This window comes from Phacochoerus africanus, chromosome 8 (assembly GCF_016906955.1).
Source record: "Phacochoerus africanus isolate WHEZ1 chromosome 8, ROS_Pafr_v1, whole genome shotgun sequence".
Taxonomy (NCBI): Eukaryota; Metazoa; Chordata; class Mammalia; order Artiodactyla; family Suidae; genus Phacochoerus; species Phacochoerus africanus.
Genome location: NC_062551.1, coordinates 75,553,652 through 75,576,538, shown reverse-complemented (window position 1 = coordinate 75,576,538; position 22,887 = coordinate 75,553,652). Strand labels below are relative to the sequence as shown.

Genomic DNA, 22,887 nt, shown 5'->3' with positions numbered 1-22,887 from the left:
GTTGGAGGGATGTGTCTGGGCTGTGGGATGGAAATCCTGTGAAATCAGATTGTTATGATCATTATACAACTACAGATGTGATAAATTCATTTGAGTAATAAAAAATTCAAAAAAAACCAATATATAAAAACACCTAATCCAAAAAAAAAAAGGCAGGAAGAAGACACACCAAATTGTTAACAGTGAACACATTTTTTTTAGATTTTTATTTTTTCTATTATAGTTTATTTACAATGTTCTGTCGATTTCTGCTGTACAGCAAAGGGATCCAGTTACACATAAGTATGTGTATATATATATATATTTTTTTCTTTTTCTTACATTGCCCTCCATCATGTTCCATCACAGATGACCAGATAATAGCTCCCTGTGCTTTACAGCAGGATCTTATTGCTAATGCACTCCAAAATGGTGAACCCATTTTAAGAGTCAGGTTTTGGAGAAGGGATAGAGATTGATTGATTGATTGATGATTGATTGATTGATATTTTTATTTTTGGCCATACCCATGGCATGTGGAAGTTCCCAGACCAGGGATCACACTCAAGCCACATCAGTGACACCACTGGATCCTTAATCTGCTGAGTCACCAGGGAACTCCGGAACTCGTATTTTTTACTTACATATCTTCTACTTTTTTTTTTTTTTTTTTTTTTGCTTTTTAGGGCTGTACCCAGGGCATATGGAGGTTCCCAGACTAGGGATCCAATCAGAGCTGCAGCTGCTGGCCTACACCACAGCCATAGCCATGTGGGATCTGAGCTGCATCTGTGACCTACACCACAGTTCATGGCAGCGTGGATTCTTAACCCACTGAGCGAGGCCAGGGATTGAACCTGCGTCCTCATAGATGCTAGTCGGATTCATTTCCACTGAACCACAATGGGACCTCCCTACTTCTACATTTTTAAAGTGAGTATATTATTACTTGTATACATTTGTATTTTTAGAAGGTATTTTATATTCTTGCCTGTACTTGTGGTATTGCATGGTGACTATGTTTTAGCAATAATTTGGGTTTGGGGGGACGGGTGAAGACTGAATTATTATAGAGGCAAATAGCCGTGAGGTGTGGAACTGGCTTTGAAATACCTCAGCAAACACTGGGCAAAACTCTAATTCAAAAAGATATATAAGATATATCTGGAGTTCCCGTTGTGGCTCAGTGGTTAACGAATCCAACTAGGAACCATGAGGTTGCAGGTTCGATCCCTGGCCTTGCTCAGTGGGTTAAGGATCCGGCGTTGCCGTGAGCTGTGGTGTAGGTTGCAGACGTGGCTCAGATCCCCCGTTGCTGAGGCTCTGGTGAAGGCCAGCAGCTATAGCTCCAATTAGACCCCTAGCCTGGGAATTTCCATATGCCCCAGGAGCTGCCCTAGAAAAGGCAAAAAGATTTAAAAAAAAAAAAAAAAGAAAGAAAGAAAGAAAGAAAAGATATATCCACCCCAATGTTCATCACAGCACTATTCCCCGTAGCCCAAATAAGACATGGAAGCAACCTAAATATCCATCAACAGATGAATGGATTAAGAAGATATAGTACATATACACAATGGAATACTACTCAGCCATAAAAAGAATGGAATAACGCCATTTGCAGCAACATGGATGGACCTAGTGATTGTCACATTAGGCGAAGTAAGTCAGAAAGAAACAGACAAATACCACATGATATCACTTATATGTGGATTCTAAAATATCACACAAATGAACTCATGAAAGAGAAATAGACTCTCAGACATAGAGAACAGACTTGTGGTTGCCAAGGAGGAAGGGATAGGGGGATGGACTAGGAGTTTAGGATTGGAAAGGATTATCAATAAGGTCCTTCTGTATGGCACAGGCAGCTATATTCAAATCCTGTAATAAGCTATAATGGAAAAGAATATGAAAAAGAATACACATATCACTTTGCCATATAGTACAGTTAACACAGTGCTGCAAATCAGCTACACGTTGATAAAAAATAAATGACAAAAATTCTTTAGCAGACGGAAAAGGGTAAAGTGAGAGGAAACATTGTGATCATGGTTGAATCTGAGGGGTTGGCCTCTGGGGGTTCTTCACACCATTCTCTCTACTTTGGGGTATGTTTAAAAGTTTCAATAATAAAAATGTCTAAACATACTTAAAATAGATGTTTTAAATTCATTCATCCAATGACACCACCTTGGGCACAGCTGTGCCAGGGGTGCCAGCTGACCAGTCCTGGAGCTCCCACATCTGACTGTTCTTCCTCTGACCCCCAAGGCGGCCCAGGAGCCAGAGCAGAGCCAGGTGGGGAAACGGAGGCCCCAACCCGGTCCCTGCCCCCGCAGGGGAGGATGGGCATAAACTCACCACAGGCATGGAAGACGCGTGCCCGCTTGGCATCAGAGCTGGAGGCATGGAGGACAAGCTTATGGTCATCGAAGAGGGCAGCAGGGCCTTGGGTCCGTAGGACCATGACAGACATGTCTTCAAGGTCTGTGGAGCCAGACACAGGGAGGTGACCTGGGGTGCCTCCCATACCCCAGCATCTATAACTCCTGCCCATTGTCCTCCCAGGGCAGAGGATGCCAAGACCTGAGCCTCTGGGCCCCAGCTCCACCCACTCTGTGAAAATACTGGGAGCCATCGAGAGCCACCAAGATGTCTATGAGCGTGTGACGTGGTGCGCTACTTCCTACCCTCTCTGCACCTCCGATTCCTCATCTGCCCCGAGAAATAGGAAGAGTAGAGCAGCCAGCCAGGTGCCTGGCACACAACATGACAGGTGTGCGGGAGAAGCAGGTGAGGGAAGGAGGCTACCTGGGCGGCATGCAGGTCAGGGCCCCCCATCTCAGTTTCAGCATCACTCACTGCTGCCCTGGGCAAGCCCCTCCCCCTCGCTGAGCCGGAGCACTCCCATCTCTGAAACCAGGGACAATCATGCCCACTTTCAGAGTAGGGGGTCTCGTCTGTGAAGCCCCTGGCCCACGCCCAGGACATTGCCGCAGCATCCTTCATGGCCAGCTTCCTACCTCAAGATAGCCTTAGAAAGTAGGGCCTCCCTGAAACCCAGGCCAGTGATGCCTGGGGAGGAGGCCAGGTTGGGGGTTGGAATAGGAAGCCTGGGACCTGCCCCAGGCTGGCTGAATGACCTCGGGGGTCTTCTGACCTCTGAGCCTCAACCTCCACATCTCTAAATTGGGGGTGAGGCTGCCCTCCTGCTTAGATGGCTAAATGAGAATTGGGGGAAGGAGTCTGGTACACAGTGGGTGCTCAAGTAATGTTAGCATTTTCCATGCCCTTATAGAGAGAGAAAGGTGAGTCGGCTCGTTCTCAGAGTTCTGTGGGTGCCCACTGGCCCTGGGGGATGTTGCGGAGGGGCAGCTGCCAGCCTGAGGCAGGTTTTAAGGAACATCAAGGGTCACAGGCTGCCCCCAGCACCCCCCTCACCTTGCAGGCAGTGCACGTGCCGATCACAGTTGTCCTGCTTATCAGAGTTCAGATTGTCCCTGTCACAGTTCACCAGCAGGATGGCTCCATACCCTTCAGGTCCCCAGACCCACTGCCGCTGCCAATGGCAAAACACAGCTGGTAATGGGAGCTCAGAGCAGACCTGTGGCTCCCACCCCAGCAACCTCCCAGCCAGTCTCCTAACTCCACCTCTCGTCTTCACCCTACCCTGTGACGATAGGGCCACTCCTGCTGCAGAAACGGCCATGGCTCCCTACTGCCCCCACCAAGTCCAAACTACAAGGCTGTCTTTCATGGCTGTCTGCCTTATTTCTCCAGCCAATGTCCTCTTTCCCAATAAGCAACTTCCTGATGACAAGATCCACGATCCATTCCTCCCTCTAGGCCTTGGCTCCCTCCACCTGGAATGCCTTCTTTCTTGCATCACTTTGGAGCCCAGCTCAAGTGGATGTGAGAGGAAGTCTCCCTTGCTCCCAAAGCTCACCTTGACCTTCTCCTCTGAACTTCTAATGCATTAAATGCCCCCATAATTCATCTTTAAGTCCTTTAACAGTTTCAGAATTGGTAGACTTCCCTTTTCACCTAGATTAGGGGGTGGACCTACTACTGCCCACAGGCCAAATCCGGCCCACTGCCTGTTTTTCCAAATAAAGTTTTATTGGAACACAGTCACCTCCATTTTTTTCCATGTGGACAACAGCTCTTTCACCCTACAATGGCAGAATCAAGTAATTGTAACAGAGACAGGATGGCTCACAAAGCCTAAAATATTTACTCTCTGTCTCTTACAGAAAAAGTTTGCCAACCCCCGGAGTTCCCCTTGTGGCACAGCAGAAACGAATCCGACTAGGAACCATGAGGTTTCAGGTTCCATCCCTGGCCTTTCTCAGTGAGTTAAGGATCCAGCATTGCCATGAGCTGTGGTGTAGGTCGCAGACGAGGTTCGGATCTGACGTGGCTGTGGCTCTGGCGTAGGCCGGTGGCTACAGCTCCAATTCGACCCCTAGCCTGGGACCCTCCATATGCCACGGGTGTAACCCTAAAAAGACAAAAAAAAAAAAAAAAAAAAGGTTGCTGACTCCCAATGTAGATTGAAAATCCAGAAGAATTTTTCCCCGCAAAGGAAGGCCTAGCCCAGGACTGGCCCCTGTGTGCTTGAAAATTCTTAGTGATAATTTTTCTCCCAGTGAAAGAAGGTCTCCTACCACACTTGGTTCCTATTTGGCTCCCCTGGCCTTGGTCTCAGCTGGGAGGCAGGGGGATACCTATAATGGCCTCATCCCACTTAACCCAGCCTAGAGCAGCTCCAAACTCCATGCCCGTTTCTGGGCCCAGGCAGAGACATCCTACCTTGTCCACGAAGCCCCTATCCTGCCTGCCTGCATAGTTCAGGTCACAATCCAGAGCGATATCTGCAAGGAGAGGGGAGAGGGTAAGTCATGACAGGTTCCCAGGAGCCCCCACAGGCCCCCGGGAGCCCCCACAGGCCTATGGCCTCCACCTTTTCGCCTCGGACTCAGGGCCCAGCTGGGGCCAGGGAAATGGAGGTCATTTCCAAGAAGACACTTCCTGAGCATCTGGAGACTCCCTCTCTGAGCTGGGGAAAGGGGCTTTGGGGAGGAAGCAGGGTCAGAGCAAAGCCCCAGGTCAAATGCTGCCCCCTCCAGGAAGCCTTCCCTGAACTCCCTCTTCTGCATCCCTACAGACTTCGCAGTCTATGGTACATCCTGCACTGCATTTAGGTTGCCCTGGACAGTCTTTCTGTATGAAGCTGCCTCATTTTCTTAGGATGGGGCAGTGAACCTGGACTTTGGTGTCAGACAGTCATGGATGTGAATCTGGGCTTTGGCACCTACTGGCTATGTGGCTTCTCTGAATCCCAGCTTCCCCCAATCCCAGCCTCCATCCCACCTTCTTAATCTTTCTCCCTAGAAAGCGAGGGAGATTTTATAATACAAATGAGACATTCAAGGGAGAGAGGGAGAGGGAGAGCGAGAAAAAATTTGAATTGCTTTTTAAACATGTGAAAATATACCCAACCACCATGGAATGAGCAGATGAATCTCTCAAACATAACACTGGGCAAAAAGCCCAGCCCCAAAGGATGTGTATAATGTGATTCCATCCACAGAAAAATTCAAAGATAAGCAAATAGGGAGTTCCCGTCGTGGTGCAGTGGTTAACAAATCCAACTAGGAACCATGAGGTTGCGGGTTCGGTCCCTGCCCTTGCTCAGTGGGTTAACGATCCGGCGTTGCCGTGAGCTGTGGTGTAGGTTGCAGACGCAGCTCGGATCCCGCATTGCTGTGGCTCTGGCGTAGGCCAGTGGCTACAGCTCCGATCCAACCCCTAGCCTGGGAATCTCCATATGCCACGGGAGCGGCCCAAGAAATAGCAACAACAACAACAACAACAACAACAACAACAACAAAAGATTAGCAAATATTACTTGGGTGAGCATATTCAGATGAATAAAACTGTAAAGAAAAGCAAAGAGGAGTTCTTGCTGTGGCACAGTGGGTTAAGAACCTGACTGCAGCGGCATGGGTCACTGTGGAGGTGTGGGTTTGATTCTAGCCCAGCGCAGTAGCTTAAGGATCTTGTGTTGCCACAGTCATGGTGTAGTTTGCAGCTGTGGCTCAGATTCAGTCCCTGGCCCAGGAATTTCCATCCGTTGTGGGTGCAGCCATTTAAAAGAGGGGGAAAAAAAAAAAGCAAGAAAACACCACAAGGTAGTGGTTACCTCTAGAGAAAGGAGGGAATTATGATCAGAGAGGAACTTGGTGGCCGGGTGATACTTTGGCGTGCTGGTCAAGTTCCCTGCTCAATTTCTTGACCCGGGTGACCTGCTTAAATGTTTGCTTTGTAACTATTCCTTAATGAACGGAGACACACACACACAATAAAGCTTTATGTACTTTTCTGCAGGCGTATTTTCCAATGAACCAGAGTGTGAGTGTTCAGGGAAGGGGGAGGTGGGGGGAGCCCCAGCCTCAGTCCTAACTTGTTTTTGATCCATTCAGCCAGTCTATGTCTTTTGGTTGGGGCTTTTATTCCATGAACATTTAAGGGAATTGTTGATATGTATGTTCTCATTGTCATTTTATTAATTGTATTGGATTTGTTTTTGTTGCTCTTTGTTCTTCCCTTCTTGTTGTTGATGACTATCTTTAGGGTTGTATTTGAGCTGATTTTTCTTAGTCGCTTGTGTATTAATTGTAGAGTTTTGGTTTGCAGTTATTCTGAAAGTCCTAACTAAAGGAAGGCAAATTAAAGCAATAATGAGACATTGATGTCCCAGACTAGCCAAAATGGAGAAGATTGATAAGGTACAGTAGCAGGGCCCTCTCATATGCTGCTGGCAGGTGTACGAAGCAGTATGATCTTGGGGGAGAGCCATTTGACAATATCTATCAAAATTTTAAATGTACATACTCTTCTGCTTCTAAAAACGCCTTCTGCAGATAGAGCATTTGCAACTTTCTTGCTCTCCAAGGGCTCATACCCACATACTAGGAGCTCCCAGCTCCACATCCTTGGCAGCTCTGAGTTAAGTATCTTTTCATTGGGGTTCTCTTTATTTAATATATTCATTTTTTTCCTATATAGGTTCTTACAAACTATTGAGTAGATTTTCCTGTGCTGCAAAGTAGGTTCTCAGTAACAACCTTTTTTTTTTTTTTGTCTTTTTGCCATTTCTTGGGCCACTCCCGCAGCATATGGAGTTTCCCAGGCTGGGGCTCGAATCGGAGACGTAGCCACCAGCCTACACCAGAGCCACAGCAACTCGGGATCCGAGCCGCGTCTGCAACCTAAACCACAGCTCACGGCAACGCCGGATCATTAACCCACTGAGCAAGGGCAGGGATCGAACCTGCAACCTCATGGTTCCTAGTCGGATTCGTTAACCACTGCACCACGACGGGAACTCCTTTTTTTTTTTTTTTTTTTTTAATATTTTTAGGGCCGCACCCATGGCATATGGATGTTCCCAGGCTAGGGGTCCAATTGGAGCTGTAGCTGCTGGCCTACCCCACAGCCACAGCAACTCGGGATCCTAGCCGCATCTGCAACCTATACCACAGCTCATGGCAATGCCGGATCCTTAATCCACTGAGCGAGGCCAGGGACCGAACCACAACCTCGTAGATCCTAGTCGGGTTAGTTAACCACTGAGCCAGGAAGGGAACTCCTCATCTATTTTTTTGAATATACATATATATCTGTTCTTTTTTTCAGACTCTTTTCCCATATAGGTTACTGGACAGCATTGAGTAGATTTCCCTGAGCTATACAATAGATCCGTGTTACCTATTTTATATATAAAATAGTGTGTACGTGTCAATCCCAACCCACTGGGGCTTTCGTGACCATGATTTGCTGGTTTACGTTTTTGGCCTACTCCTACTAATTGTTTGGGTTTTCTTTCTTATTGCCTGGAGTTCTCTATTATCTACCAGCACCAAGCCAGCCATATGCATTGCAAATTTCTATTCCATAGTTTGACTTCGTACTTGTCCTCTGCTGTAGAGAAGTTTTCTAACTAATATGAAGTTGAAAAGAGATCCTCTTCTAAAAGCTTTAAAACGCTGACTTTCACCTTGAGAAAGGTCACTGAGTGTCCCATGATTCCCACAGGAGCACAGGTCTATTTGTTCTGTTGGTCTATATTAACCCTGCCCTAGTTGCATACTGCTCTCTTGGCCGAAGCCCCCAACTTACCCACACAGGTGAGGTAGAGCACCGCGTAGCCCAGGGGCAGGGGCTCGTGGCTGGAATGGTAGGAAATCTGAACCTGTAAAGAGATGGGCCCCGGGGTCAAGTGGCTGAAGCCAGGTCTTGGGGGATCTGGCAGGGAGAGGAGGGGGTCCCAGGAACCTCTGTGCACTTGAGTTTACCAACCAAGCTCTTCCTTTAGCCTCCTCTGTGCCATTTATTTCTCCATGCCTCATTTGGCCCATCTATAAAATGGGAACTATCTGTGAGAGATTCCATGGAGACCTGCGCCTGAGAGCTGCCGGTGACTACTGCGTGGTGCTGGCCAGCCTCCACTCCCTGTTGACTCCAAGTGTCACATTATAAAATGAGTTCATGGCGTTCCCATCGTGGCTCCGCGGAAATGAGTCCTACTAGGATCCATGAGGACACAGGTTCGATCCCTGGCCCCGCTCAGTGGGTTAAGGGTCCGGCATTGCCATGAGCTGTGCGGTAGATTGCAGACGTGGCTCAGATCCCGCATTGTGCTTTAGGCCAGCAGCTACAGCTCTGATTTGACCCCTAGCCTGGGAACCTCCATATGCTGTGGGTGCAGCCCTAAAAAGACAAAAGAAAAAAAAGAATATTCTGGGAAGAGTTACTGTCCTCTCTGGGCCTCAATCTCCTCAGCTGTAGAATACGGCTAATAACAGTCACATAGGATTGATTATAGACTGTGAGGATGAAAGAAGGAACGCACATGACATGCTCGGCCAGTGCCTGGCCCACAGCACGCACCTAACAACGGCTGAAGGAAGCCAGGATGGTGATGATGATACAGAAGATCCAGGCTGATGCAGCAAAGCCCCTTGGGCCCACAGGCCCTCCCCTTGGACATCCCCTCCTGAGGCGGGTCCCTCCATTCTCTGGCTCTGATGTCCTCATCTCGGCCAGAAGATTCAGGATTTGATAGAGGCTGCTCATCCCTCCATCCTGGGGGCCCCGAAATCCTGAAGTTACTGACCCCCATGAGTCAAACCCCAGCAATGGTGCTTGCCTCAGGCATACCTGGATTTCAGCCAAAAGTGGGGGACATTCCAAAGACCCTCCTCAATCCCTGTGGTCCTTGGGGCCAAGGAACTCAGGATGGGGAGGTGTCCACACAAGCTCTGGCTCAGTGCAGGGGACAGGCTGGCTGGTCCTCCTGCCCTACCGGGGGCCTCTGTCCTGACGCCCACAGCTTTCCTACTCACTGGATCATGTGACTTTGGGCCAGCCACGCCCTTTCTTGGTCTCAGTTTCTCATCTGTAAAATGCCTTCATAGCATCCTGCCCCACCTGCTTCACCGAGGTCCGTGCATAGGCTCATTCGGGTAGTGGATGGCGAAGATGCGGGGGTGATGGAGTGAGCCTGCCCCAGGGGGAATCTAGTTCGGCACTGATTAGCTACATGGCTCTAGGACATGGGCTCTGAACCTCGGGAACCCCGCCTGTGCGATGAGGCTCAGACCCTGCCTCTGAGGGCTTCGGGGAGGACTGGGTGAGGCCAGGGCCGCCCAGTGCCGGGGGCGTGGTCAGCGCTCCTTAAAGGGCCAGTTTCCTGAAACATCGCTGCTGAAGTGGAGTGGGGACCTGCTACCCACATGACAAGGCCTGGTTCCCATCACCCCTTTAAGAGGCGCCACCTGTGCCAAACTAAATGCCCGCCACATTTTTCTCCTGCTTTTTAAATGCCCCCTCCCCTGGGGCCAGAACATTGCCTCCAGCTGGGCCTTGTTAAATACACCCCTGGCAGCTGAACAGGCAGAGAGAGGAGGGGAAGGGGGCCATCCTGCCTCTGAGAAGGGAATGGGTTAGGGAAAGGGGGTCTCCCCAGGCACCGGTGCTGCTTTCTCTCTTTCATTCCGAGTGGCAGAGACCATGACTCAAACGTCAGCCTAGAGATGGGGAAACCGAGGCCCGACACTGAAGATGGGGGGCAGCTCCCCCTTTCACAGGAAGGAAGAGCAGGAGGAAAGGCTGGCTCACGTTCTGCCCCACACCAACACGAGGAGGAAGGTGCTATGCATGTGCCCATTTTATAGATGGAGAAACGGAGGCCCAGAGCAGTCACGTGACACATCAGCAGACTCACAGTTTGTGTTTGTAAGTTGCAGGGCTGGCTGGCTCAGGGCTAGGCGCTGACCCACTGTACTACCCTGCATCTCTGGGCAAAGAGGGGCTCTGGTAATTGTGGGGCTAGATCACTGGCTTCCCATCACCTCCCAGACCAGGGGGCCCACTCACATGACTGTCATTGAGGTCATTGCTGGGAGAGTTCATGACCACGATGATCTCGGAGCCCTGATCAAAGTGCCAGCGCCTGGTGTCTGCGCGCTCTCGGGCTCTCTCCCTGCTGGTTGAGATGTAGATGTCCACGCCGGGGGTTCCATAGATCTCGAACATCTCTGTGCCCTCAGGTACTGACCTGGGAAGAATAGGGAGCCGTGGGAAGTGCTAGAGATCAGCCTGTGTTCAGACGCGCGAGCTCTGGCTCAAGCTCTTGCTTCCTCCAGGAAGCCTTCCCTGACTGTCCCAGACCTCTCAGATCCTCACAGCAAAGCCCCTGGGTGTCAAGCCTGGACCCCACACATGTGTATGCACCTCACGTTCCAAGGGTCTGTGTTCATAAACATTTCCCTGTGAATTCTCCAGGCATTAACTGCAGCGTTTAAAAAGTCCATGCTGTCCCACTGCCCTGGGTCTGCATTTCCCCCACTCTAGCCAGTCTGTTTGAAATCAGCCTGTTCCTCTAATTGTCTATGGGGTGCCCACTGCACACATGGTCACTGCCTTGGAGCCTTTGATCTGGCTGGGAGCTGAGGACAGCACTGCCCTCAAGGCAACCAGGTGGGGCTCAGGGCCACGGGGTCGGTGGCCAGCGGGATCCCATGTAGGGAGAGGCCACTGTGGGACCAGAAGGCTTCCTGGAGGAAGCAGCACACCCATCCAGCTGGGAGAGACAGTAGCCAACACTGGTCGAACTCTTGCTCTGTGCCAGCCCTTTTTGAGTTTCTGTATGTGTATTATGTCATGGAATCCACTCAAAAATCCCAGGACATAGGTACTATTATTATCTTCCATTTTACAGGTGGGAACACTGAGGTTAATAACTTGGAGTTCCCATCGTGGCGCAGCAATAATGAACCCAACTAGTATCCATGAGGATTCAGGCTAGATCCCTGGCCTTGCTCAGTGGGTTGGGGATCTGGCATTGCCGTGAGCTATGGTGTAGGTCACAGACTCGGCTCAGATCCTGTGTTGCTGTGGCTGTGGCATAGGCTGGCAGCTACAGCTCCGATTCAACCCCTAGCCTGGGAGCTTCCATATGCCCCAGGAGTGGCCCTCAAAAGAAAAATAAATAAAATAACTGATGATGCCAGTAAGTGGCAGGGCTGGAATCCAAACCCAGGCCTCCAGGCTCCTGAGTCTCCATTCTTACCTGAGAGTAATGACAACACTCAGCTCCCAGGGTTCCCGTCCCCTAAATACTTACCATGGCTGGGCTCGGCTAAACTTTTCCAAACATCAGCTCATCTAATCCTCAGCACAGCCCAAGGATGAGGGGATTATCACTCCCATTTACACGTGGGGAAATGGAGGCTCAGGATGGGCAAGAGGCTTCCCCAAGCTTGCACAGCTTCAACCCCCCCACCCTGACCCCAGGCCCTTCCGCTGCTCCACCTCCTGGTGGAGGAGAGCTGACCTCCTTCAAAGCATCCTCTTCCCTCCTCCACCAGCATGATTCTCAGTATGACTTACCTTTATAAAAAGAGAAATAGGAGTTCCCGTTGTGGCTCAGTGAGTTACGAAACTGACCAGTATCCATGAGAACATGGGTTCGATCTCTGGCCTCGCTCAGTGGGTTAAGGATCCCACGTTGCTCTGGCTGTGGTGCAGGTGGGCGGCTACAGCTCCAATTCGACCCCTAGCCTGGGAACTTCCATATGCCACAGGTGTGGCCCTCAAAAGAAAAAAATAATAAAAATAAAAAGAGAAATAAATGAAGCCCAAACTGTACTCCACCAGGCGAGGCCCTGGCTCCGCCCTGCCAGGTATCCTCACCAGGTGGGAGGCACTGACACACCTGTGTCTCCTCCCAAGCAGGGCTGCCAGATTTAATCAAACAGAACATCCAGTCAGCCTTGAATTGCAGATAAACAACAAATTTGCTTCAGTATAAGTATGTCCCATGTAGTATTTGGGATATACTTAACACTTTAAAAAGTTTTCATTGTTTAGCTGGATCTCAAATTTAACTAGGCCTCCTGGATTTTATCTGGTAACCCTACTCCCAAAACTGTCATTTCCAGGGCTCCCTCGCATTGTGCCCTAGGTGTGTGAGCCAGACCATCAGGGGACACGGAGAGCCTAGAGAGAGAGGCATGGGGACACAGAGGTAGAACCAGAGAGACAGACTGATGGAGACACACCTGGCTACAAACGGCCCCTAGGACCCTCCCCCCAACCCCAAGCTGCTCCTGGGACCCCAAGCATCCACAAGGTAGAGCTCAAGGCCTTGGATGGTCCTCCTGGTATGAAGCCCACCCGGTTCCCAGGTCCCAGCCCATGGTTTGGGGTTATTTCGTCCAACTCCCTGCATGCCCTGGCCCAGGTCCTGTGTGAGGTGCCAGGGGACACCCTGATGAAGATGGAAATAGCCCTGACCAGAAGGGGCCCAAAGAAGCTGGGAACTCGGTGGAGTAAGGACTGGGGTCAAGAGTGAGGTTTTTTGTTTTTGTGTTTTTGGCCACCCAGTGGCATATGGGGCTCCTGGGCCAGGGATCAGATCCAAGCCGCAGCCACAAAGTAAGCCACAGCAATGCCGGATCCACTGCGCCAGGCCAGGGAACGAACCTGCATCCCAGCACTCCCAAGCCGCTGCTGATTCCGTTGCGCTACAGCAGGAGCTCTAAGAGTCAGACTGGGCTGGGTCACATGTCAGCTAAGTGACCTTGAAGAAATCACCTAGCCTCCCTAGATTCTGCAAGCTCATCTATAAAGTAGGATAATGACACCCACTGGGTCAACCTCACAGCCATTTTTGAGGCTCAGATGTGATAATGAATGGGAAGGGAAACCACCTGCCCAGGATGGGAAAGGGATCATTAAAGTGAATCAGGACACGGGTAATGGGCGGATGGAAGCAGGTTGAGAGGGTGGGCTGGGGTGTCCAGGGAAGGCTCCCTGGAGGAAGACAGATGAACCAAGGACAAGAAGGAGACACTTCTGAGGGGAAGGGATTTCCACTGTGGAGCCTTAGGAGGTCAAGTCTAAATTATGGTCTCTATGTAATAGGGAGCTAGTGATGGTTCCTGAGCAGGAGGGCAACACAATGGAGCCACAGCCAGGTGGGTAAGCCTACGGACTCCGGGGCCAGGTGTCCCAGCCCCACCGCTCACCAGCTGTGCGACCTTTGCCTCCCTCTGCCTCAGTGTCTACATCTAGGAAGTGGGGTGATGAGAAGACGAAAAGAGGGGGTGAGTGAAAGTTGCAAGCACTTGAGCTCAAGACCCCATTTCACTGCTGGGGAAACAGGCCCAGAAGAGAAGAGATTAGAAGGTGGGGCCCTAGACTCCCAGTCCAGTGCTCATGCTCCATCATGAAGCTGTGTGATAGGATGATCAAAAAGGTGGCTTCTGGGAGGAGAGCCTGCATCAGGTACAGTGGGATCTGGATTCCCCATTTCCAGGAGAATGAGGAAAGTGGTCAGAGGCTCACCTGAATGAAGTTCTTCCTCCAGCCAGGCCATCCCAAGCACAGCACCATGTTCTAGACAGCACCCCAGCCCAGCCCTGGGGGTACAGGTGGCTGGGAGCCTTGGGCTCTCCCCAGCTGAGGCTGTCCATGCACAGGACAGTCCAAGACCCCTGCCAGCACTGAGCCCTCCTGGCCAGCCCAAGGACCCAACTGACCCAGTGGCACAGCCAGCCTATGAGCTTGTTGCATGGTGGGCAAAATACAGTAGGATGATGAACAATTCTGGTTCGCCAGGGACTGCGGCATTTCCCGGGATGCAAGACATTCAGTGCTAGAACCTAGAACATCTCGGGCAAACCGGGACAGCTGGTCACCCTCACAGTAGTCAAGCTCAGACTTATGTGTTGAACATGCAGATTCCAGAATCATAAGTTCTGCAGGCAGAGCTCTGGAATCTGCATTTTATTTCATTATTTTTGTCTTTTTAGGGTTGCGCCCGTGGCATATGGAAGCTCTAGGGCTAGGGGTCACATCAGAGCTGCAGCTGCTGGCCTCGCCAACAGCCACAGCAACATGGGATTCAAGCCACATTCAAGACCTGCACCGCAGCTTGCAGATCCTTAACCCACTGAGTGAGGCCAGGGATCGAATCCGCATCCTCATGGATACTAGTCAGGTTCAATCCACTGAGCCACAACGAGAACTCCCGAAGCTACATTTTAAATCATCCTGATCCCAGGAAGTCTGAGGGTCATGGCTAAGGATGGACTGTCTCAGAAATGCTGGACCCGGTTTCCCCACCCCCCAGGGAGTGTGGGGGTGACTCAGCGTGAGCCCACACCCTCCTGGGAACTGAGACAGGTCAGGTCTCTCTTTATACTCATGCCCTCTTCAGGGGTGAGGATGATGATGGCAGCAATGATCTGGAAGACGGCCCCCTGGCCAAAGGATGTTGGTGCTATTTCCCCCATTTTACAGATAAGAACACTGAGGCTCGCTGAGGACAGGTGACTTTCTCAAAGTCACACGCTGGTGAATGACAGACACACAGCCGGCTCTTCTTTCCCAAACATAAACCCATCCGCCCCCTTCACAGCCTCATGGTCTCCGGGAAAATAAAACCAGTCATTTCAGAGCTGGCAAACTGCAGGGAAAGTCCTTTGTGGCTGAAAACAGAAAGGCTGACCCAGCGAACACCAAGGCCCCAGCAAGAGGATCAACAGAAGCAGAGGAGACCGAGGCTCGAGCAGCTCAGGCTCTGGGTACCAGCTGCCCCTCCCCAGGCGGCCAGGATCCCGGGTCCCGAGTTTGCCAACTTCATCAACAGGACCAGGTTCCGGACGTCACTGTCCTTCCTTAATCCTATGTCTTTCCTGCCCCTGGAAAATGGTGGCCACACAAACCCTTCTCATAAAATCCAGTTTAGAGAGTTGACGTTGCGTCCAGTCCCAGAGCCCAGCTCTCCGCACCGCCGGGTCAGAGCTCCTCCCTCACACAAAATCTGGTGGCCGTGGAAGGGAGCTGCTTTGTCAAGTCAGGAAGGAAGCTCAGAGGCCTCCATGAGCAGAGCTTGAAACCCACTCTTCTGTGCCAACTTCTTCCGGGTACATATGGGGAAACTGAAGCCCAAGAAGGAGCAGAAAGTTGCTCAAGATGATACAGCAGGAGTCTCCATCATGACTCAGTGTTTAACGAACCTGTCTAGTATCCATGACTTGGGTTCAATCCCTGGCATCACTCAGTAGGTTAACGATCCTGCATTGCTGTGGCTGTTGTGTAGACCAGCAGCTGCAGCACTGATTCGACCCCTAGCCTGGGAACCTCCATATGCCATGGGTGAGCCCCTAAAAAGACAAAAGACCAAACAAACAAACAAACAAAAACCAACCAAACAAAAAAGATGATACAGCAAAGGATGACAGAACTAGGACCAAAATTCAGGGTTCATGGCCCCCAGGTGCCCCCAAGACTTTTCATTTCATTAGACCATCTCTGCTGAGCAAGGGGTAAGCTCTTTGCCCTTCCAACTCGCACAGCGGTTCTCAACCCTAGTTGCGTGTTTATCCCCAGTGCGTGGCTCAGCACACTGTGTATCCCCCTTCTCCTCAATCCCCGCTAAGAATCCCCACTCAGGAAAGCAAAGCCCCTTTCCCAAGTCTGAGTCATCTGCAGCTCAGCAGAAGACAAGGTTTAATCCACCAGAGATGAGAGAGCCCCCAAGGTTTTGCTCAACCTTCAAGGCTCTTGTTGGTGCTCTTCCTCCAGGAAGCCTGTCCTGACTGCTCAGCCTGTGTTAATTTCCCTCTTTTCATCTCCTCCTTCTCACTAAAAGGCTCAGAGGTTGTTCCCCAGTCATCTTGTATATGGCAGGTTTGGGGAATGCTTGAGGCTGTCTAGAGGGCCAGGAAAGAGCCTTAAAATAATGATGAAGGTGATAATAATGGTAGCAGTTACCATAATTGAATGTTCCCATGCCAGGCATTGGCTATGTGTTCCACACACACAGTCACATTCAATTGTCCCCATAGCCCTTTGAAGTGAAGGCCAAAGTGCTTGGGCTGCATCCTGGCTCTGCCACTCCTCCCTGGCTGTGTGACATGGGGCTAGTGACTTAACTTCTCTGTGCCTCAGTTTCCTCATCTCTAACATGGGGATGAAGATAATACCCATGCATAGAAGGGTTGTGAGCATCAGTTAACAGAGGTAAAGGCTCTCGGGCAGTGACTGGTATGGAGCGAGTTCTAAGGGTCATTGCTAATATTATAATTACCTCCATTCAACAGAGGAAGAGAGAGCGTATCAAGAGGTTAAGTGATTTTCCCCAAGGTCAGACAGCTGCAGAGCCAGGACTGAACCACCACACCCACTGCCCTTTCTCTGCCCGGAGTCTGAGCATCCAGGATTGCTAAATCAGGGCGTCTCTGAGCCAGAAGGGACTTCAGGGTTAAGCCAGCCCTGCCCTCCCCTTGTGAGGCAGGTAATCCTTTCCCAGAACCCCTGGGAAGTGGTCCAGCCTCTGCTAGAACCGCGAGACAGGGTTCTTGGAGGGCGGGGACCACCCCTGCTTATTCACTCTGGGTCCCCATGCCTGGCACATACTAGACCCCAAAGAAATACTTGATGAATGCGTGAATGGACAAACCAGGAGCTCTCCCCCAGCCCAAGGTGGTGTGGTTCTTGGAGGCCCGAGAGTCCCTCGTTTGAAGGTGCCAGAGGCTCCAGCCTCCACTCTGTGACTGTCCCCACCCACAGCCCCCTCGGCCAACCCTAAAGTGGCCCATCTATTCGCATCACCCGAAGACACAGCTGCCTTTGCCTCTCATGGCCCCAATCCGTCTTCCATCCTCTAGGAAGCTCTGTGGGGGAGGAGCCAGCCCAGGCTTCCTGGAGCAGGTCAAACTAGAGACACATCTGCCCAACGGGCAGGTGAGTCACCCCCATGGGCATGCAGCACTGGGGGAGGTATGGCACCAGCTGGCACAGGGATTTCTACCCCCCCATCACCCCTCTGCGCTTCAGGAACATCCCAAACCCCTTCCACACTTCTCTGCCCACCACCTACCCCAACAACAGGGCTTGAGCTCCTGCTACCACACTTGGCTGGGCCTGCTCCAGACTTGGTTCCTTCCCATGGCCAGCTACTCACCCCTTTTCATTGAGGGCCCTGGGACCAACCCCATCTCTGCTTCTAAGTTCACTCTAATTTTTCAAGTTTTAGTGGGGGATACCGGTTCTCAGTGAGGAGTGGCTTTTCCCTCCAGGGTATATTTGGCAAAGGCTGGAGAGGTCTCTGGTTGTCACAAGTGGGGGTTGTGCTACTGGTACCTAGCAAGTGGAAGCCAGGAATGCTGCCTAGCATCTCACAGCACTCAGGATGGCCCCCACGACCAAGAATTCCCATGCCAACAGTGCCGAAGCTAGAAACTTGGTCCAGGAAAGGGTAGGAGGCCTTCGAGATGGGAACAGGGACATGGTTCTCCCTTTTCCCTTCCTAGTTCCCCGATTATCTGTGTCTTTTGAGCAGCCTTGGAGCTGGAACCCCTGGAGATGCCTCAAAAAGTGAAATATTTGGCTTCCTGGCAGTTCCCAGAGCCCAGCTCCTGAAACCTTGGCCAAAGCTCTTCTTTACTTCCAGAGACAAGGGGAGGGAGAGAGAGAAACAGAGACAGAGAGACAGAGGGAAAGGGAGAGAGAGAGAAAGTGGCCTTTAAGGACAGAGCCGTGGCCATGGTACACAGCAGGGATATATACATGGGTGTTCTTCCTCAAGTGGCAGACAGCTAAAAGCACCCGACACTTGGCCATGACATGAACAGGTTTAAACTCTGCTTTGGCCACTTAGCACCTGTGTGATTGAGCCAATGGCTTGCCTTCCCTGTGCCTATCTTCTCATCTGTCAAACAAAAAGAAGCTGATAATAAACCTACCTCCTTAGGTTGTTGTGAAAGTCAAATCTGAGAGTTAAAGTTCCAGGGTTAAATTCAAGAGGCTTGTCAGCCTCTTAGAACAGTGCTTGGCACGTAGTAAATGCTATGTTAAGTATAAGTGGTTTTTTAAAAACCGATTGATTTTCTGGGGGTTCCCCAATGGCCTAGTGATTACGGATTTGTGTTTCACTGCTGTGGGTTCCATCCCTGACCCAGGAACTTCTGCATGCCATGGATGAGGCAAAAAAAAAAAAAAAAATCGACGCTCTGCTTTCAGAGCTCATAGGCTGTGAGTCAGCGAGCGGGGACGGGGTATACCTCTTCCTAGCCCAGTGAGACCCCCAGCTCAGCCTGCAGCATCCTGTGGATAGAGGGAAGTCCCCAAGCCCCATAGCACCAGCAGCCTCCAGGGCCCTGCACCAGAGCCCAGCCACTGCAAGCCTCTCTACCCCTATTCAGTCTCCCACACTTCAAATGCCCTGGTCAGGGTCTTTAAGAAGCCTGGCTGAGAAAGGCAAAGACCCAAGCTTCCGTGACTGGCTGCTGTTCTAAGCCCAAGGCTCAGGAGAGGGCAGCCAAACCAGGCCTGAGCCTTGAGGAAGCGTCACACGGCTGGCCAGGAGAACACTGGGGGGTCAGCCCCGGGTCACCCTAGGGGCCTGCAAACCTCCAGGCTTCTGGTTCTTACCCATAAATGTCCACGAGGGTCTCCACGCCAGCCACACACACAGCGCTGGTAGGATGCTCCAGGGACACACGCACGATCCTCTGCAGAGACATGCTTGCCTTGGATCCGGCTTGAGCCACAAAACCCCTTGGCATGTGGTTTAAAAGCACCTGGCCCCGCCCCCTCAGCCCCGCCCAAGGTGCTAGCTCATTGGCTCCAGTCCTGGAAGCCCAGCCCCTTCCCAGAGCCAGGAGCTCAGGATTGGCTGGAAAGAACCCAGTATTTGCATATGAACCTATTGCTTCCACTCTAGGTGCAGAGGAAGTTAATTTCTCACTTTAAGGGGAGCAAGTACATTCCCACAGGTAACTGCCCAGGGCACCAGGGCCTTGGGGTGTGCAGAGATGGAGGGTATTGATCTGGGGCCTTTCCTCGCTTTCCACATTCATCTCTTCACCCCCTTTCCTGAATTTTCAGAGGATACACTTTAGTGGGGATCTTCTGTACCCTGCTGGGGAAACGTGAAATTCCAGATTCCCAGACGCAATCTCCAATTTGATAAGCAGCTTGGCATCAGGATTTTTGTTTGTTTGTTTTGTGTTTTGGCTGCACCTGTGACATGTAGAAATTCCTGGGTCAGGGATCAAACCCAAACCACAACAGTGACCCAAGCCACAGCAGGGACAAGGCCAGATCCTCAACCCACCTCATCAGAGGAGAATTTTTTTTTTTTTTTTTTACAAGCACCCTGATAGCATTTTGATACACATTAAGGAACACCATCCTTTTCCTTAAGAGCCTGGATTTTAGAGGCGGGACTGAATTTCAGCCCTGCCTTAGCCACATCCTGACTGGGTGACAGGGGGCAAGTCACCGAATTGCTCCCAGCCTCACTTGAGGCATCTGAAAAATGGTTATTGTGAGACTTAAATGGGACAACAGGCACAGAGCTCTAGGGTGGAGCGCAGCATTATTTTATCACGGGTGGTGTTGTTACTATTATTACTGTTAGATGTCAGAAGCCTCTGGAAGGAAAAAGTAATGAGGGTGAAAACCCTCTCTAGCCAGGAGGAGCTTAGGATGTCAGAGTAGGAATATTCACTGGGCAGGTGGGGAAACTGAGGCCAGGAGGCATTCGGCCTGCTGAAACAGCAAGGGATCTTTGAAAGGAGTCTTGGGTTGGGACCCATGCTCCATTAGGCACTGGCTGTGTAGCCTTGGGGGGTTTTGCCCCTTGCTCAGAGCCTTGGTGTTCTCACCTGTAGAAAATGCGGCTAATCGCCAGCTCCTGGGGAGATAATGACAGGGACACACCCTGCCCAGAGAGGCTCCAAAGATGCTGAATAGAGTTTTCCTCCCTCTTCTCTGGCGATGCTGGCAGTCTGAGGCAGGGTGAGGACCGGGATCTGCTCTCCCGAGTCCCCAGCTTGTACATTTGCATGAGTTCAAGAATCTCAGCAAGACTCTAAGACTGGGATTCCTATATCCCAATTTCTGGTAAGGATGTTCTTCTCCAGGAGAGATGCTGGGCTGCTGGGTCCAGTGACAGCTCCACTTTCTTGGCTGTAAAGTGGCTCAGCAGCTGACTCAGCTCTGGGTAACTATCAGAACTCAGGAGGAAAGCCCAGGCAGTCTCCTTAGCTTGCTTGTGGGCACAGTTGGGGAACAGAGGCAGAAAGTGGAGGCTTCCCTCTGGGCATTAGCCCACTGTGCTGGGGATAGGACCAGCCTCCTGCTCAGAGCCCCGTATCTCCCTTTGGAAGTAGACCCATACCTTCACTCTTCCTAGTTAACACACATCAGCTTTAAGAAAGAGATCTGTGCTCTCATTCAGACTAAAGTGTCCATGACTAATGGGCAGCAAATTTTTGCCTCTTAGGGCACAAGAGAAGCTAAAATGAAGTGAATGAATGAGTGAGTGAGTGTCAAAGGGAGCCACGCGAGACAGCACGAGGTATGTACAATGTGAGGGGTGATACTTTTCAGGCCCCTGAAATCAGACCACCGAAGCTGGGTAACTCAGTAGCTTTAGAGGTGGGAATGAAAAGGAACTATAGTGGCCTTTGGCCCGGGGCACCAGTGCTCCTTGGGAATCTCCCACTCTGCCACTAGGGGCCAGCTCATCTGCCCTCCGAGAGATGGAAGAGATGGCCCAGGGATGGGAAAGGAATGCAGATAGGACCCACCCTCCCAATAACCGTCTCAGCAGGGCAGGCAGCCTCACGGCAATGGGCATGTGCCAGCCATCCTGCTGCATCAGCCTGCTTGCCTGGCACTGGCCTTGGAGACTCTCCCAGCTGGGCAGGAGTTGCCCATGGCCAGTGGAAGTTGAGCCAAGGAGCTAGTAGCATGATGGGTGGGACTAGAAGCAGCCCCCCCCTTTTCTCCCTCCTCCCCACGGCCCAATGAACAGAAGCTAAGGAGGCAGCCACTTGGAAGAAATGCATGTTGACATTTTTTATTAATCAGAAAGGCGGTGACCAGTCACCTGGACCATTCTCAGAGGGAACATCGGGGCTCCCCTCCATAGCCCAGAAGCCATTCCCGAGCTTCTGGCACTCAGTGCCACTCTGGAAGGCTTGCTTCCCGCCCTCCCCATCTCTCCACAGTGCCCACTCCCCTCCCTCCCGCCACCCTTTCCCTGGGGAATCCTGGCTGCACACCCTTGGCTGCCGAAGCCACTTCCTTCCCGTCTTGGCTCAGTCTAGGCTGCATCATAACTGGATGCGAGCAGAAAGGCACAGGCTAGAGCGGGGGCTTGCCCATGGGGTGCCACAGAGCCATCCAGGTACCCCGCCCTCCCCACCTGAGACCAGAGTGGTTCTGTTTCCATCAGTTTCATATATTGGGTCTCCTTGGTGGCACCTTTAGTTGCTAAGTGTTCCATGGCCAAAGGAGATCAAGGGCAGCTGGCTCAGTCTAAGTCTCACCCGGGGGGCCAGTGAGAAAAACCCAGAAGGTTGGGGCCCAGGGGCTAAAAGCCCCTGAGATGACCTCGTAGGCAGTTGGGGGGAGGAAGGCAAGCTGGTTCCCTCCTGTCTATGCTTGTCTGGGGTAGGGGCCACCGCTCGCCCTGCAGGGGCCCCGCCAGCTTGCCTGTGTACATCTCAGTGACCTCAGCCAGGGCCAGGATGTGAACTGCCCCTGGCAGCTCTGCCTTCCTTTCTATGAGTGGGGACACAGGCCAGAGCTCCTATTGCGGCTCAGTGGATCAAGAACCCACCTAGTACCGTGAGGATGCTGGTTCGATCCCTGGCCTCACTCACTGGATTAAGGATCTGGCGCTGCTGCAAACTGCAGTGTAAGGCATGGATGCGGCTAAGATCTGGCATTGCTGTGGCTGCAGTATAGGCTGGCAGCTTCCATTCAACCCCTAGCCGGGAAATTTCCTTATGCTGCAGGTGTGGGCCTAAAAAGACAACAAAAAAGGGGGGAATCACAGGCCTGCCACAGGGGTTACTCATAAGGGACACAGCAACTATGTACGAGGCCTCTGGTTCTGAGAGAGACAGGGCCAGCCTTCCCTCCCACTACCTGCAGAGCCAAGGGGAATAATTAAAGACTATTAAAGGAAATTAAACCCCACCTTCAGAGATATCCTAATGGCCCCTCCACCCGCTTCTAACATCTGGGCCCCCCACGCTTGGCTGCAGCTGGAGCAGCCAGACCCCCTCGCTCTGGGATCCAAAATCCAAAGCCTGGGATCCCCAGGGCGCAGAAGCCAGGCCTCAGGTTTTAACCTTGTGCTCAGCTTCCTCTGCATCCCCAGCCTCCTCGGTGTGTCCTCCTCAGGCCTCACCTTGGCCTCTCAGCGTTTTTGAGCCGGAAGCAGTCAGCATTCATAATTAAAGGCTTTCTAAACAGGTAACAAGCACCCTTCTGAGGATAGAGGCAGGTATTAAAGGGGTTTTGTTGCCT

General features: G+C 51.5%; 1 protein-coding gene across 1 annotated transcript in view; it reads right to left on the bottom strand.

The window, feature by feature from the left end:
* PADI3 (peptidyl arginine deiminase 3) overlaps positions 1–19,098 on the bottom strand; it is a 36,023-nt gene extending 16,925 nt beyond the window's left edge. The window contains exons 1-6 of the mRNA XM_047791017.1: positions 18,991–19,098; positions 10,423–10,603; positions 8,164–8,236; positions 4,792–4,853; positions 3,421–3,538; positions 2,341–2,466 (exon numbers count right to left, since the gene is read on the bottom strand). Coding sequence (XP_047646973.1) covers positions 2,341–2,466; positions 3,421–3,538; positions 4,792–4,853; positions 8,164–8,236; positions 10,423–10,603; positions 18,991–19,082 — 652 coding nt within the window. The 5' untranslated portion in view covers positions 19,083–19,098. The remainder of the gene's footprint in view (positions 1–2,340; positions 2,467–3,420; positions 3,539–4,791; positions 4,854–8,163; positions 8,237–10,422; positions 10,604–18,990) is intronic.
* Between the last annotated feature and the right edge of the window lie 3,789 nt (positions 19,099–22,887).